The sequence below is a fragment of the Trachypithecus francoisi genome, unplaced genomic scaffold, assembly GCF_009764315.1.
Source record: "Trachypithecus francoisi isolate TF-2019V2 unplaced genomic scaffold, Tfra_2.0 Lachesis_group9, whole genome shotgun sequence".
Classification (NCBI taxonomy): domain Eukaryota; kingdom Metazoa; phylum Chordata; class Mammalia; order Primates; family Cercopithecidae; genus Trachypithecus; species Trachypithecus francoisi.
Genome location: NW_022681474.1, coordinates 62750271 through 62767980, shown reverse-complemented (window position 1 = coordinate 62767980; position 17710 = coordinate 62750271). Strand labels below are relative to the sequence as shown.

The 17710-nt window shown below is 37.4% G+C and overlaps 1 protein-coding gene across 5 annotated transcripts in view; it reads right to left on the bottom strand.

The window, feature by feature from the left end:
- Positions 1–586: 586 nt before the first annotated feature.
- Positions 587–17710, bottom strand: part of ITGB1 (integrin subunit beta 1) — a 57599-nt gene continuing 40475 nt past the window's right edge. For 3 of the 5 annotated variants that reach the window (XM_033208738.1, XM_033208740.1, XM_033208735.1), the window contains 6 exons: positions 12775–13013; positions 12335–12557; positions 11107–11339; positions 9260–9426; positions 7956–8036; positions 587–2602 (listed from right to left, as the gene is read on the bottom strand). In XM_033208738.1, coding sequence (XP_033064629.1) covers positions 7962–8036; positions 9260–9426; positions 11107–11339; positions 12335–12557; positions 12775–13013 — 937 coding nt within the window. In that variant the 3' untranslated portion in view covers positions 587–2602; positions 7956–7961. The remainder of the gene's footprint in view (positions 2603–7955; positions 8037–9259; positions 9427–11106; positions 11340–12334; positions 12558–12774; positions 13014–17710) is intronic. The other 2 variants (XM_033208739.1, XM_033208736.1) reach the window with 1 other exon arrangement.

Genomic DNA, 17710 nt, shown 5'->3' with positions numbered 1-17710 from the left:
GTAAAATATGCCACTATTTGACACTAGCCAAATAATGTACTCATGATACTTAATATTTTGTAAATTTCTATAGTATAAATGGAAAAAAATTCTGATTGTTATTTTGCTTCCTGGACTCTTGCTTTTTGGAAAGTGTTTCACTGGAGATCAAAAAGTACTATTGCTGGGAAAATAAATATTTTAGTGATGAAGTTCTATGTGGCTTCAGTCAAAGCATCTCAATGTGTGGTGTGTATATCTACATATAGATAGATATGCTATTATCAATTTCTCAGACTATATTTTGAAATTGCCAGTTTCAAGCCTAGAATTACTCAAATGTCAAATTGAGTCATCCAATTTAAGTATTTTAGGATCTTATGGTCAGCATGAGAAATAAATTTGTATGCAATTCCTCCAACTTCCAACAAAGGGATTCCCATAGTTAGAAAATCTTTTTGTCTGCTATACATTGTAATATAAAATCTAAAAATTCACCATATTCCAGCCTCCAACACGTGTTTGGGAAAAAAAATACGTACATATAGAAGATATGCTTTGTTACTTTGTTCTAATATATTTTAAAAATACCATTATAAGAGCAGAGTTCTGGAGCAGAAATATGCAATTCAACTTTATTGATTATGCCTAAGGCATAGGGAAATGAATTAAGTGGAATTATGGATGGTGGTAAACAAGATGAAACAGGGTGACAGAAAGTAATAAATACAGATAGTTTTTTGATGGATCTTACAAACTATTAGTAAAAATGTGTAATTCTCACCTCAAAGATGCTTTAAGCTATGAAACACATTTAAATGGAGTAACTAAAAGAAGATAAATTAACAGGATGTGAAGGGATTGTGTAAATGTGAGAGGCTAGTAAGGCTGAAACCTTTTCTCCTCCAAATATTTCTGACATTTGTTGTATGCTTAAGGAGCATATATTTCTTCTAATAAGCTTTACACAAGTAGTTCTTATGGATATATCCTTTCAAACATAAACCAAAGCCAAATAAAAGTAAAATTTTTCCTAATTTTTCTTATCAGAAAAGTTAACAATCCCCTATCTTAAATATAATTTCCAGCACCTACTAATGGTTCTAAGATGTTTAAAAATTTAATTCTGCTTAATATTGGGATGAAATCTGTCTCCCAGCACAGCAGGATAAGGATCTGTCAACCATTATTCAGAGAGCCCAAGGACAGTCTTCAAGTCTCTATTTTACCATACCATTCTCCTTATGTTCCTAGTACACTTTTTTAAAGAATTATGTTTTAGCTTCATAAGTGAACTACCCACCAACCAGAAATGCTTTTCCTCAACTTCTTTAATCTATAAAAATTTCATGCACACAACCTGATAAAATACATCAGAGTGAAGACATCCGATTTAAGTATTTTAGGCATATTTAATAAATAACTTCAGTAAATAGCACTGTAAAAAGTGAACTGTTAAAACTAAAGGCACTTAAAACAAGAATATGACTAGTATGAAACAAGATGGGCAACTCAAATGGTGAGAAGTAAACATACAGTGGTCTGCTATGGCACTAATTCAAAGTAAGACTCGCATAGGTGAGAGCTGTTGCATAGCCACGGTACAACTTCACATGTTCATTAAAAAGGCAAATTGACCGCTAAAACTTCAAAGAAAAAGTACTCATAAAAAAAGTCTTACCCCAAAATTGCAAACAAATACATTAAAAGATTAGAAGAGGTGATAAAAAGCACCAGACATTAAACAAAATAAAAATAATAAAATAAATTCAACTCGAAAGGTCCCCATTCAGCAAATACTTTGCAAAGTATGGCCTTTATGTAAAAAGTGCTAAATCAAGGACTTTTTAGCAGAAAATTGCTCGGTTCTTTTACCTAAGGCTTGAATTTGTAAAGTGAAGGCATAAAAGTTACCAAACATTAAGTAACTCTTAAAATGGCACACAGGTTTTAAAGCTATTGGTTCTTCCTTCCTAACTCTCTGAATTTTTCCCATGGCCTGTGGAGATCAACTATTTCAAACCTATTTTACACCAGCAACTCTAAACGTACTTGGCTTTCAGTTATGTCATCAGTCATGTCTAACAGGCAAATAGCAAAATAACAGATTTAAAACAATCCTTAACTAGCTAGCTGGACATTTACTTTGGATTCTGCGTAACTGCAAACTGACATATTTGTAAAGCTAAAAATCAGTGTTAATACATGATTAACAGAAACTCTCATCATGCTCATTAACTATTGCCCTTTCAATCACTGTAGAAATATGACTTAATCCAATAAGCTTGATTTCAATAGTCCAGGAAGAAAAGGTCAAAAAGGCACAATGTGACCTTAGCTGACAAGAATAACCATCCTGTCTCAAGTCTTTTGTCAGTCCCTGGCATGAATTACATTATTTTCAAAATAATAAAACATTTAAAAAATTATACATATTGTACATTTTCAAAACCTGCACATGAGCCAAACCATGGCAATACTGCCCTAAAGCTACCTAACTGTGACTATGGAAATTGCTACTTTGCATTCAGTGTTGTGGGATTTGCACAGGCGGTACTCATTTTCCCTCATACTTCGGATTGACCACAGTTGTCACGGCACTCTTATAAATAGGATTTTCACCCTAAAAAAAAAAAAAAGTGAGAAAAATTATCACTCTACTAAAACTATGTAGAATAATTTTTATAAATCAAGACTAAAAGTTGCAATCATCTTAAGAAGTCATTTCTATTTTATTTGTCCAGATATCACGGTTGTTTTAAAGGCATTAATAACGGCTTATATAAAAATAGAAAATGGAAGCTTTGCTTTACAAGTCTAATGATGCCCCTATCTGGTGCCATTTCATTCTTGAGTCCTTCCTCCATTGGAGGCTTGATTTAAGAATGTTCTCCATGGCACACAATGTACTGTCATTGTGAATTCTCTCCTTTGAATTAGTTTGTAATGCCTGCCTTAAGGAAGCATGAACTCTGCTGCCATCACTGCCTGATTCTTATCCCTTTATCGTGAACAGAAGGCGCCTGCTAATCAAAACGGGAATCCTTAGCTTTCACTGCTGGGAGGGAGGTGTGCTTCTGGGGTCTCCTACAGAAGTTACTAATTTAGAGGGTAAGGCTGTCATTGTGTCATGGGCAGCACTGTGCCCCACCAAGTCACACTGCCAAATTTGCTTAGAATGTTGGATAATTACCATTCCTTATGAAATAATTGTTATTCTTCAATATCATAATGGTGATATGTCTTACTGCAATGCTATAATTTAGTAAACAGTACTGAAATCAAGGCTAGCAAGCAGGCTCCAAGCCATAAACACAAGAGATCTTTCAAGATCCAAAAATATACTGACAGTGATGTTTTCAGCAGAAAAAAAACATATCACCGTATCACCATTTTCCTTAAAAATTCTCTTATACTGCAAGTGCTACATGTAAATACTTGCTATAGCATTCTTTTTTCTCCTGTTCTTATAAATTGAAAGCAGGCTTGAAAGCCAAGTGAGAGGTGTGACCAAATGATACTATAGCAGAGTAAATTACAGTGAGTACAAATCAAAAATACTTGTTAGCTACCAGGAAAATTTTTTTTCAGGAAAAAATTAAGATTTTAGAATGTTGTTCAGTTTTATATCTCACTATAGAACCAACTGCAGGTGATTTTTTAAAAAATAGAAAGCATCTAAAAACATTTTTTGATCTAAAAGTAAATTTTGTTTTTAAATTTTATTCACACTTCATTGCAGACTGTATTTGGATCTGCCTTTTGGTGCCACAATTTCTGCCCTCGTATAGTTTGGTGGGTAAGAGACATGAAAATAAGGCACTCTGATAAAGTTTACAATAGAGTTATGAACATAATCTGGGAATAGTATAAGAAAAAACTTATCAACTTTAAGAAGATTAAGGAGATTTTCATTGTGAAATTGACTATAGATAAATTATTGGCTGGTAAACAGAAATCTATGCAAAGTCAAGGTGTAGGGAAAAGAATGGGACATTTAAATAGAAATATATATAGTTCAGAAGCTTTTAGAGTTAGGGGAGGGCAGGTGCAGTGGCTCATGCCTGTAATACCAGAACTTTGAGAGGCCGAGGTTGGTGGGTCACTTGAGGTCAGGAGTTTGAGATCAGCTAGGCCAACATGGTGAAACCCCGTCTCTACTAAAAATACAAAACTTAGCTGCCGTGGTGGCGGGTGCCTGTAATCCCAGCTACTCGAGAGGCTGGGGTACAGGAATCACTTGAACCTGGGAGGCGGAGATTGCAGTGAGCCGAGATCGCAGCACTGCACTCCAGCCTGGCCAAAAGAGCAAGACTCCATCTCAAAAAAAAAAAAAAAAAAAAAGAGTTAAGGGGGCATATGTTTTGAGGTGAGGAGACAAAGGAAGAACGGCCCTAGAAACCTTGCTATGAAGTCAGAACTTCATCCTGTAGGTATCCCATACCACTGAGGGAAAAATGTAGCATATAAAAGGCTGGGTCCCGTAAGACACCAAATAAACCTCTGTGATTTCAGCTCAGCAGCTCATGTGATACCAATCAGAACCTGACAACATGCCTCAGTCCTCATTACTCCCCCTCCTCAAAACACACCTTGAATGGTTGTTGCAGAAACATGGACAAGCTCAGGATCCCTCAAACAGCATATGATGTGGATGACAAAACTGTGTACATCAAACTCTCAGCTCTAGCCTCAACTGAAGCTAATACATTACACAGTTGTGAGAGCAGACATTTCAAAATGGGGGTCAGGAAACTGGATTCTAGCAACTACCATCTTAAAAAGCCAGAGTGCAAATAAATTACACTCCACATTTATATCCTATCTGATTTGAGGCTAAGTGCTACACATTCCTTCAAATATATTGGGAAAATAAATTACCGTCTAAGTTTCTTTAAAATAATGTATTTGCTAAATCTAGTATTTAATACTCAAGAATTATAAGGGAAGGATAAAAAACAAAAACAAAAAATTAAAAAAGCCCTATACAGATGAGTCCAAAGTGTAATTTACATGGAAGAACTTACCTTTGGAGAAAAATCTGTCTTGTCATATACACAAACATTTGTATTTATTATTTCAAAGTCCATTCAAACAAAAGTTTAACATGCAAGGTTAGAGGTAAAATTAAGCTCACTATCTGCATTAGGCATCATTTTAAATGAAGGTGAACTAAAATAATTCAGATTAGTTTCCATCATTCAGAGTGCAACACCACCCTCACCCCAATAAAATCCACATCAAGAGAACAGGGTTACATTATGAAAGGAAGCCCTCAAGCTCAGTAAAATGTCATCTTTGTGCTCACTCTGGAATGGCAGACAGTGGTAGCTACAGAACCATTTCTATAATGTATTAAATATGTAATGCAGAACTGTGGGAGATTTGGGATGCACATTTAAACCTGCATAGCAGCAGATGAGGACAGACTATTTTTTTAAACCCACTCCAACAGTTAGAAGCTGGTAATGTGACATGTTCTTTTGAATGTTCCTACATGGTAGTCTGGTGCCAAAGTAATTAGTGCCTACCCATTATTTCAAAAAGTTTAATGACATAATTGACTGGCAAACCTTGGTCCATATCAGAAAAGTCTTTTATAATGCGTGATGTAATTTCTTGATGCTCCTTCATTTATTTCAATTGTTAATTTCTACTTTTTCTTGAGAAAACATCTCTTAAAATAATCTGTAGCCATCAAATTGCCTGGACTTCAATAATGCATATAGAAATTTTTACCAAACTTTTGCTTCTTGAATTACATAAAATGCTTCTTTTAGCAACATTTTAGCCATATATACATTATAAACATTAAGTTTAAGTAACATTTACTGATAATTTCCTTCAAAATACAATTAAAGAAGGTACAGCCAGGGTGAAAATTTCACCTCAGTAGGTCAGAAATTTTTTCTCCTGTGAGAAATAACCACATGAAATTGTCAACATTTGCCTATTTTTGACCTACAACTAAAGAAAATATCTATTAAAAAAAAAAAAAGCCTAGCGATGTCATTGGCTAATCAGTTTTCCTCTAAAAATGACTTTCTGTAAAGTACTAAGTGAGAACGAGAAAAATGTGTTGTCTCAGACTAACACAAATTTGTACCAACCTGCCCATATGTTAATTTGAATATAATTTTCTGCCATCAAATTTAAGTTTAAAAAGCCTTACGATCTACTTAGAAATAAAAATCTGATAAGTTAATGACTTATAATGTTATCAGTACTTCCTATATCACTTGTAACTATTAAACATTCCTGTCCTTTAAGCTCTTATTCATGATCAGTTTGTAAGCACACTCTCAATAGTCAATAAGTACAAGTACAGCACTGGGTTCCATGTATTAAAGTGATTTTCCTAACATGATGTTTGCCAACAGCAGCAGTGTTAACTCTGACAGAGTAACAACAAATTGTAAAAAGGCTGTAAATCTCTATAAAGAGTGATCTACCTCTTCCTAACCAGGTAACAGGGACTTCCGAAGATACATAACTGCTACCAAGTACAATGTTGTAGACAAGCACATGGACTCTGGAGCCCAACTGCCTGGGTTCAAATTTCAGCTCTCTGACTAACTAGCCATGGGAACTCGGTCAAGTTACATAACCCTTACGTGTCTCAGTTTTCTCATATGTAAAATATTCCTACAACTTTCACTATGAAGATTATAGATTAAGAGTTTAGAATCATGCCTGAGACACAATGATCTGTATGTGTCACCAACACTGTCTTTATCTGCACAATAAGGTAGGCAGTGAGAAAAATGGAAATCTTCCAGGCCCTATTACAGTCAGACAGTTGGGAAAAGGAGGAAGAGGTCTCAATCACCAGTCAGAAGAATTTAGTTCTAATCACAAATAACCTTTGTTATCAGAGTTTTAGGGGCTTGCATGATTATATTAGAATATGCTGGAAACATTTCATGAAAATTCAGGTATGAACAGTTATAAACTTACATTTGAAAATTAGAATCATTCTCACATACACAGACACACACACATATATATAATATGCATACATATATAGGGTCTTCTGGCTTTTAATGAAATTTCAAGTTATATTCAAGAAACAGATCTCAAATCTTTTGAGAACCAGTAATGATACTGTAGTTGCATACCATAGAAATATCACACTAGGTTACATTTAATTTTCTATTCTGCAATTTGGATTTCATGATCAATTTTCACTATCCAACCCTAAAATTTACTCATAACAAATTTGTTATTTAAGGATAATACTGGTGGGGCACAGTGGTTCACACCTGTAATCCCAGCACTTTGGGAGGCCAAAGCAGGCGGAACACTGGAGGTCAGGACTTCAAGGCCAGCCCAGCCAACATGGTGAAACCCCGTCTCTATTAAAAATAAAAAAATTAGCCTAGCGTGCTGGCAGGTACCTGTAATCCCAGATACTAGGGAGGCTGAGGCAGGAGAATTGCTGGAATCTGGAAAGCAGAGGTTGCAGTGAGCTATTATCACACCACTGCACTCCAGGTTGGGCGACAGAGCAAGACTCTGTCTCAAAAAAAAAAAAGAAAAAGAAAAAAGGATATCATTCTAGGCATAGGACTGTTGTGAGGATTAGAGCTGACAGGCTGATTTCATATACTGGAGTGCATTTGCCAAATACAACCACCCCATACAATACAGAGTACTGACTCCCTGTGATAGATGAGAGAAGTGAAGTGGCTCAATGCTGTCCTGCTTACTAAGTGGAAGAGGTAGGATTTGATCTAATGTCTAACTGATTGCAAAGCACATTCTCTTTTCACTACAACATAGCTGCTGTTTCTATATCACATTACTTATTTTACAGTCTAAGAAAAACACGAAGTTAACACACAAAAAGAAAAGCCACAATAGCGATATTTAAAGCCAGACTTAAAAAAAGACCAGCAATAGTGATAAGGACACACAGTGCAGTAAAAAAGATAAAAGTTCACATGCAAAGGCAGAAAGTGAAGGAAAATACGAACGGCAATTTAGAGACCAGCTTTACGTCCGTAGTTTGGATTCTTGAAATTATTAATAGGACTCTTGTAAATCGGATTTTCTTGCTAAAGTAAAAGAAATAGTTTCTAATGATTTCATCAGAAAAAAAAAGGACATTTATAGTGTTCAAACACTATAAAGGGAATTTTTTTTCTATTTCTACCCTTCTGCAATTTATAATTTAAAAAATTGATAATTTAAAAAAACCCAAGGAAACTGTAGTAAAGTGCAACTAACTACAATTCATTTACAACTTAAAAATACTGAAGGTTGTCATTGCTTTCTTGTATCAAAAGATGAATACACAAAGGCCAACATTTGGTTACCCCACCCTCTGACTCCACATTTCAAAGCTCTAAAAATGCTAACATAAACTTTCAGTCACTTAGGGCTTTTAAGATTTTTATAAGCCAAGGTTTACTGAGATATAATTTTCATAGAGGAACACACATCTTTTTAAAGTACATTGTTCTGTGAGTTTTCAAATACATAAATCTACCCACAATCAAGATTATCCCCAGGAAGATTCCTTACACCCTGTTGTGGTCAACCCTTTCCCCCGTTCCAGCCCCTAGCAACCACTGATTTTTGTCCCTACAGTTTTGCTTTTCCAGAATATCTTCTAAATGGAATCATATTGTATACAGCCGGAGTGTCCAATCTTTTGGCTTCCCTGGGCCACACTGGAAGAAGAATGATTGTCTTGGGCCACACATAAAATACACTAACGATAGCCGATAAGCTTAAAAAAGAGTCACCAAAAAAACAAAAACTTACAATTTCTAAGAAAGTTTACAAATTCGTGTTGGGGCCACATTCAAAGCTGTTCTGGGCTGCATGTCCTGGCCCACAAGCTGCAAGTTGGACAAACTTGGTATACAACCTTTTGAATCTGGCTTTCACTGAAGGTTCTTTGTTTTTTCGTTTCTTTTTTTAAAGAAAGAAACAGCTTTCCATTGAATAGCTTGCTACACAGGTAACATTATTTAGGATTCTACTCCACATTAGATGAAAAGGCAGATTTAGGATCGAAACTATTAAAGAAATAAAAATACTGGCCACAGTAACCAGAATATACATGTTTATAATCAATGTTTTGTTTCAATGGGATATATTTAGGATGCTTTCTGTTTTTCACTAAATGCAAATTCCTTGAGTGAGAAACTTTTGGGGGAATAAAACACTTAAAAGGGACTTTAATGATCAGCCTGACAGTTAATACATAAGTCTTAGGAGTATTACATTTACTTTATGAGCCACTTTGCTTTTTGGATGTTTTGTAACTTACCGTGTCCCATTTGGCATTCATTTTCTCCTTTTCAAATTTAGCAAACTCCCTTCTGTCATGAATTATCATTAAAAGCTTCCATATCAGCAGCAATGCAAGGCCAATAAGAACAATTCCAGCAACCACACCAGCTACAATTGGAATGATGTCTGGACCAGTGGGACACTCTGGAAAATAAGGTTGTAATGAGCACCACAAGGCTGGGTAGTATCTTATAAAAAAAAAAATACAGGAATAAACACCCAAGAGAGTGAACGCACACTATCCCAAAGAATCTATAAAATAGCTTTTAGAACTAACAAGTGAGTTTACAAGCTTGCAGGATACATAATCAATGAACAAAAATCATGTACTTTTCTATACATATGATTTATTTCCACATATTGAAAACAGAAATTTTTAAACAGTAATATTTACTATAGAATGAAAAAGCATGAAAAACTTACATATAAGTCTAACAAAATATATGCAAGATTTGCATGTTAAGAATTACTAAACACTGATAAAAAGAAATCTTTCAGACTGAATAAATGGAGAGACACTCCATGTGCAGGAGTTACTAAACCTAATACTGTTAAGATGTCAATTCTTCCCAGTGTGATCTATAAACTCAATGGTATCCCACTCAAACTCCTGGTAGAACTTCTGTAGCAATCAGCAAGCCAATTTTAAAATTTACATGGAAGGCAGTGAACGAGGGGAAGTGTCTCAAAAACACTTTTGTAAAAGAATAAAGTTGGAAGACTCATATTACCTGCTTTCAGGGCTAGCTATAAAGAAAGCTACAAGACCATGTGGTATAGCTAACAGACAGATACTCAGATACATGGAACAGAATAGAGTCAGAAACAGGCCTACACATGCAAGGTCACCTGATTTTCAACAAAGGTGGAGAAAGGACAGTCTTTTTTCAACAAATGCCCCTAGAACAAGTGGACACTGATATGAAAAAAATAGCCTTTTGTCACACACTAATAATAACTCAAGATGAGTTACAGGTCTAAATGTGAAACCCCAGAAACTATAAAACTTCTAGAAAAAAATACAGGAGAAAAATCCTTAAAATCCTGGGTTAGGCAGAGTTCTTAAAGACAATGTAAAAATAAGAGCCACAAAAGAAAAACTTGGTAAACTGTAGTCAAAATTAAAATCTGTGGTGTTCAAAAGACACTTAAAAAAATGAAACGATAAGGAGGCACAGGCTGGGAGACAAAATTTGCAAAACACCTAGCTGATAATTCAAAACAGTACAGGACTCTTAAGAACCTGGCAGCTTCTTACAAAGTTAAACATATGCTTACCATATGCTCCAAAATGCCATTCTTAGTATTTACCCAAGAGAAATGAAAGCTTATGTTTACACAAAAACATGTACACTAAGGTAGAAAATTCCAAAGAATCTACAAAAAGGCTACCAGGAAAACTAAGATTAAAAAAAAAAAAAAGTTTCACCTTCAGAGAAGTTGAACAAAATCAACACTTTATATTAATATCCTTTAAAAAATTATCTTTCCCAGTATTCAAACTTAAATCAAGCTCTAATTTTAAAATCAATCATTAAAAAAAAAACTCTTACTACGCACTTGGTGTCAGGCATCATTCTAAGTGTCTTAAATCACTGCATTTAATCTTCAAACTCTCCACTTAGAAAACTTAAAAGTGGAACTCTCTTTTCCTTATTTCTTATACAGTTAATTAGGTAATATTTTAAGCTTTGAGAGATGAAAAATTTCCCAACTTGACCTAAAATATTCCAGCTGGAGGCTGTTTCTGGATGTTAGGCCTAAATTAGCAGAAACAAGACATACAAGATATGAAAAGAATGTTTGCAATCATCGCATTTCTACCTGGATTCTCCACAACATGAACCATGACCTCATTGTTCCCATTCACTGAATATGTAAAATAGAACCAACAGTCGTCAACATCCTTCTCCTTACAATGGGACACAGGATCAGGTTGGACTGGCTGGGGTAATTTGTCCCGACTTTCTACCTTGGTAATGTTAAAATAGGAACATTCCTGTGCGCATGTGTCTTTCTTTTCTCCTTTATTGAAGGCTCTGCACTGAACACATTCTCTGTTAAAAAAAAAAACACACATTATACTTAAATTTTATTTCATTAATATTTGCTTAAACATATTTCCCATGCTAAACTCTTGTGACCAAATTGAACAAACAGCTATGAAGAAGGATTTGAATAAATGAAGAGGTGCATTACATTTGTGGATAGAAAAATTATGTAATAAGACGCTAATTTCCATAATAAAATTAAAGACTTATTACAGTTCAAATTAAAATGCTATTAAGAAATAAAAGACAGTAAAATAAATTAGCCCTATCACATATTAAATATGTAACATAAAATCATAATAATTTTTTTTTTGCCATGGAGTCTTGCTCTGTCATCCAGACAGTGTAGTGGTGCAACCTTGGCTCACTATAACCTCTGCCTCCTGGGTTCAAGCAATTCTCATGCCTCAGTCTCCCAAGTAGCTGAGATGATAGGCACACGCCACCATATCTGGCTAATTTTTGTATTTTTAGTAGAGATGGGGTTTCACCACATTGGCCAGACTGGTCTCAAACTCCTGACCTTAAGTGATCCACCTGCCTCGGCCTTCCAAAGTGCTGGGATTACAGGTGTGAGCCACTGTCCTCGGCCAAAATTATAATATTTAAATAATTTAAATATGTTACTAGTATAATAATCCTTCAAGAGGAAAAATCTTTAATTTGGCTTAGTTTTGTCAAAAGATAGTAATTAAGAAATTGGTAATGACAAACTAAATTAAATCTTAATTGCCAAAATAAAGGTTACCACGTAAATTCAATTATCTACCACATTCAGATCAAAATAATAGTACAATTCTCACATGACACACTTCATACCATGTAATACATACTAGCTGTTGAGAAAGAACTTTTAGGAATTAAAGAGTAGGCTTCCACGTGGCAGGCATTTTATTTATAGTATATTCTAATACTGGCACTGTTCCGGTTCTAGTAACAATACAGGCTTAGGAGGGCCAAGAGGAAGTATCAACTATTTCAAGCAATTAGGAAATACTTACTTATGCTCAGCACAGACACCAAGGCAGGTCTGACACATCTCACATGTTTGCCCTTGGAACTTCGGATCTGTGCACTTACAGACACCACATTCGCAGATGCCCCGGCCATTACAGATCTGTCCGTTGCTGGCTTCGCAAGTACTAGTATCCAAAGAACAGTCACACGCACTGCCAGTGTAGTTGGGGTTGCACTCACACACACGACACTTGCAAACACCATTTCCTGCAATTAAGCATATCATTTCTCAAAATAATGGTAAAAATATACAATCACAGTACTGACTGAAAAGTAAAATAAGCAACAACATGTGAGAAAGTATACCTAGGGCGGAACTGACCCTCAAGCTACCCCTTTTCTACTTATGCACCAAGTAAGTGCTAGATTTTTTGTGGCATTAGATGGGATCACATCTTACAACCACTTCAGGTCCTTTACTTACCTCCACAAATTAAGCCATTGGATCTATCACAGTTGAAATTATCACACTCGCAGAATTTGCCAGAATAAATTTCATTTGTATTATCCCTCTTCCTACAAACACACTGTCCACAAACGCACTCTCCATTGTTACTGCAGATTTCTGAACTGTTTTCTTTTCTGCAGTAAGCGTCCATGTCTTCACTGTTAACTTCATCTGTGCTGCATTCACAATGTCTACCAACACGCCCTTCGTTGCACCTGAAGAAACATTCCAAAATTGCAATCACACAAAACAAAAATAATTTAAGAGGTTCCAAGATGGCCGAATAGGAACAGCTCCAGCCTACAGCTCCCAGCATGAGCGATGCAGAAGATAGGGGATTTCCGCATTTCCAACTGAGGTACTGGGTTCATCTCACTGGGGCTTGTCGGACAGTGGGTGCAGCCCACAGACTGTGAGTCGAAAGAGGGTAGGGCATCGCCTCACCAGGGAAGTGCAAGGTGTTGGGGAATTCCCTTTCCTAGCCAAGGGAAGCTGTGACAGACAGTACCTGGAAAATCAGGACACTCCCACCCTAATACTGTGCTTTTCCAATAATCTTTTAGCAAACGGCACACCAGGAGATTATATCCCGCACCTGGCTTGGAGGGTCCCACACCCATGGAACCTCACTCACTGCTAGCACAGCAGTGACATCGAACTGCAAGGCGGCAGTGAGGCTGGGGGAGGAGCGTCCACCATTGCTGAGGCTTGACTAGGCAAAGAAAATGGCCGGGAAGCTCGAACGTGGCTCAAAGAAGCCTGCCTGCCTCTGTATACTCCACCTCTGGAGCAGGGCAGAGCTGAACAAAAGGCAGCAGAAACTTCTGCAGACTTAAACGTCCCTGTCTGACAGCTTTGAAGAGAATAGTGATTCTCCCAGCATGGAGCTTGAGATCTGAGAACAGACAGACTGCCAGCTCAAGTGGGTCCCTGATCCCCAAGTAGCCTAACTGGGAGACATCTCCCAGTAGGGACCGACTGACACCTCATACAGCCAGGTGCCCCTCTGAGACGAAGCTTCCAGAGGAAGGATCAGGCAACAACATTTTCCATTCTGCAATATTTGCTGTTCTGCAGCCTTCACGGGTGACACCCAGGCAAACAGGATCTGGAGTGCACTTCCCGCAAACTCCAACAGACCTGTGGCTGAGGGTCCTGACTGTTAGAAGGAAAACTAACAAACAGACAGGACATCCACACCAAAACCTCATTTGTATGTCACTACCATCTGCAACTGAGGGTCCCGACTGTTAGAAGGAACACTAACAAAGAAAAAGGACATCCACACCAAAACCCCATTTGTATGTCACCATCATCAAAGACACCCACGGTAGATAAAACCAAAAAGATGGGGAGAAATCAGAGCAGAAATGCTGAAAATTCTAAAAATCAGACACCTCTTCTCCTCGAAAGGGACACAGCTCCTCAACAGCAACGCAACAAACCTGGATGGAGAATGATTTTGACGAGTTGAGAGAAGAAGGCTACAAATGATCGGTAATAACAAATTTCTCCAAGCTAAAGGAGGATGTTCGAACTCATTGCAAAGACACCAAAAACCTTGAAAAAAGATTAGACGAATGGCTAACTAGAATAAACAACATAGAGAAGATCTTAAATGACCCAATGGAGTTGAAAACCATGGCACAAGAATTACGTGACACATGCACAAGCATCAGTAGCCGATTTGATCACGTGGAAGAAAGTATATCAGTGATTCAAGATCAAATGAATGAAATGAAGCGAAAAATTTGTAAAAAGAAAGGAACAAAGCCTCCAAAAAGTATGGGACTATGTGAAAAGACAAATCTGTGTCTCATTGGTGTACCTGAGAGTGTTGGGGAGAATGGAACCAAGTTGGAAAACATTCTTCAGAACATTATCCAGGAGAACTTCCCCAACCTAGCAAGGCAGGCCAACATTCAAATTCAGGAAATACAGAGAACGCCACAAAGATACTCCTAGAGAAGAGCAACTCCAAGACACACAATTGTCACACTGACCAAAGTTAAAATGAAGGAAAAAATCTTAAGGGCAGCCAGAGAGAAAGGTCGGGTTACCCACAAAGGGAAGCCCATCAGACTAACAGCAGATCTCTCGGCAGAAACTCTACAAGCCAGAAGAGAGTGGGGGCCAATATTCAACATACTTAAGGAAAAGAATTTTCAACCCAGAATTTCATATCCAGCCAAACGAAGCTTCATAAGTGAAGGAGAAATAAAATTCTTTACAGACAAGCAAATGCTTAGAGATTTTGTCACCACCAGGCCTGCCTTACAAGAGCTAGGAAGCACTAAACATGGAAAGGAACAACCGGTACCAGCCACTGCAAAAACATGCCAAAATGAAAACACCATTGATGCCAGGAAGAAACTGAATCAACTAACAAGCAAAATAACCAGCTAACATCATAATGACAGGATCAAACTCACACATAACAAAATTAAACTTAAATGTAAATGGGCAAAACGCCCCAATTAAAAGACACAGACCAGCAAATTGGATAAAGAGTCAAGACCCATCAGTGTGCTGTATTAAGGAGACCCATCTCACATGCAGAGGCACACACAGGCTCAAAACAAAGGGATGGAGGAAGATCTACCAAGCAAATGGAAAACAAAAAAAAGCAGGGGTTGCAATCCTAGTCTCTGATAAAACAGACTTTAAACCAACAAAGATCAAAAGAGACAAAGGCCATCACACAATGGAAAAGGGATCAACTCAACAGGAAGGGCTAACTATCCTAAATATATGTGCACCAATACGGGAGCACCCAGATTCATAAAGTAGGTCCTTAGAAACCTACAAAAAGACTTAGATTCCCACACAATAATAATGGGAGACGTTAACACTCCACTGTCAACATTAGACAGATCAACGAGACAGAAAGTTAAAAAGGATATCCAGGAATTGAACTCAGCTCTGTACCAAGCAGACCTAATAGACATCTACAGAACTCTCCACCCCAGGTCAACAGAATATATATTCTTCTCAGCACCACATCACACTTATTCCAAAATTGACCACATATTTGGAAGTAAGGCACTCCTCAGCAAATGGAAAACAGAAACTATAACAAACTGTCTCTCAGACGACAGTGCAATCAAACTAGAACTCAGGATTAAGATACTCACTCAAAACTGCTCAACTACATGGAAACTGAACCTGCTCCTGAATGGCTACTGGGTACATAACGAAAAGAAGGAAGAAATTAAGATATTCTTTGAAACCAATGAGAACAAAGACACAACATACCAGAATCTCTGGGACACATTTAAAGCAGTGTGTAGAGGGAAATTTATAGCACTAAATGCCCACAAGAGAAAGCAGGAAAGATCTAAAATTGACACCCTAACATCACAATTAAAACTAGAGAAACAAGAGCAAACACATTCAAAAGCTAGCAGAAGGCAAGAAATACCTAAGATCAGAGCAGAACTGAAGGAGACAGACAAAAAAAACCCTCCAAAAAAAATCAATGAATCCAGCAGCTGGTTTTTTGAAAAGATCAACAAAATTGATAGACCACTAGCAAGACTAATAAAGAAGAAAAGAGAGAAGTATAAAAAAGACGCAATAAAAAATGATAAAGGGTATGTTACCACTGACCCCACTGAAATGCAAACTACCATCAGAGAATACTATAAACACCTCTATGCAAATAAACTAGAAAATCTAGAAGAAATGGATAAATTGCTGGACACATACACACTCCCAAGACTAAACCAGGAAGAAGTTGAATCCCTGAATAGACCAATCACAGGCTCTGAAATTGAGGCAATAATTAATAGCCTACCAACCAGAAAAAGTCCAGGACCAGACGGATTCACAGTCAAATTCTACCAGAGGTACAAGGAGGAGCTGGTACCATTCCTTCCGAAACTATTCCAATCAACAGAAAAAGAGGGAATCCTCCCTAACTCATTTTATGAGGCCAGCATCATCTTGATACCAAAGCCTGGCAGAGACACAACAGAAAAAGAGAATATTAGACCAATATCCCTGATGAACATCGATGCGAAAGTCCTCAATAAAATACTGGCAAACAATCCAGCAGCACATCAAAAAGCTTATCCACCATGATCAAGTGGGCTTCATCCCTGGGATGCAAGGCTGGTTCAACATACGCAAATCAATAAATGTAATCCATCATATAAACAGAACCTAAGACAAAAACCACATGATTATCTCAATAGATGCAGAAAAGGCCTTTGACAAAATTCAACAGCCCTTCATGCTAAAAACTCTCAACAAACTGGGTATTGATGAGACGTATCTCAAAATAATAAGAGTTATTTATGACAAATGTACAGCCAATATTATAATGAATGGGCAAAAACTAGACGCATTCCCTTTGAAAACTGGCACAAGACAGGGATGCCCTCTCTCACCACTCCTATTCAACATACTGTTGGAAGTTCTGGCCAGGGCAATCAGGCAGGAGAAAGACATAAACAATATTTAATTAGGAAAAGAGGAAGTCAAATTGTCCCTGTTTGCAGATGACATGATTGTGTATTTAGAAAACGCCATTGTCAGCCAGGTGCGGTGGCTCAAGCCTGTAATCCCAGCACTTTGGGAGGCCGAGGCGGGCGGATCACGAGGTCAGGAGATCGAGACCATCCTGGCTAACATGGTGAAACCCCGTGTCTACTAAAAAAATACAAAAAACTAGCCGGGCGAGGTGGCGGGCGCCTGTAGTCCCAGCTACTTGGGAGGCTGAGGCAGGAGAATGGCGTAAACCCGGGAGGCAGAGCTTGCAGTGAGCTGAGATCCGGCCACTGCACTCCAGCCTGGGCGACAGAGCGAGACTCCGTCTCAAAAAAAAAGAAAACGCCATTGTCTCAGCCCAAAATCTCCTTAAGCTGATAAGCAACTTCAGCAAAGTCTCAGGATACAAAATCAGTGTGCA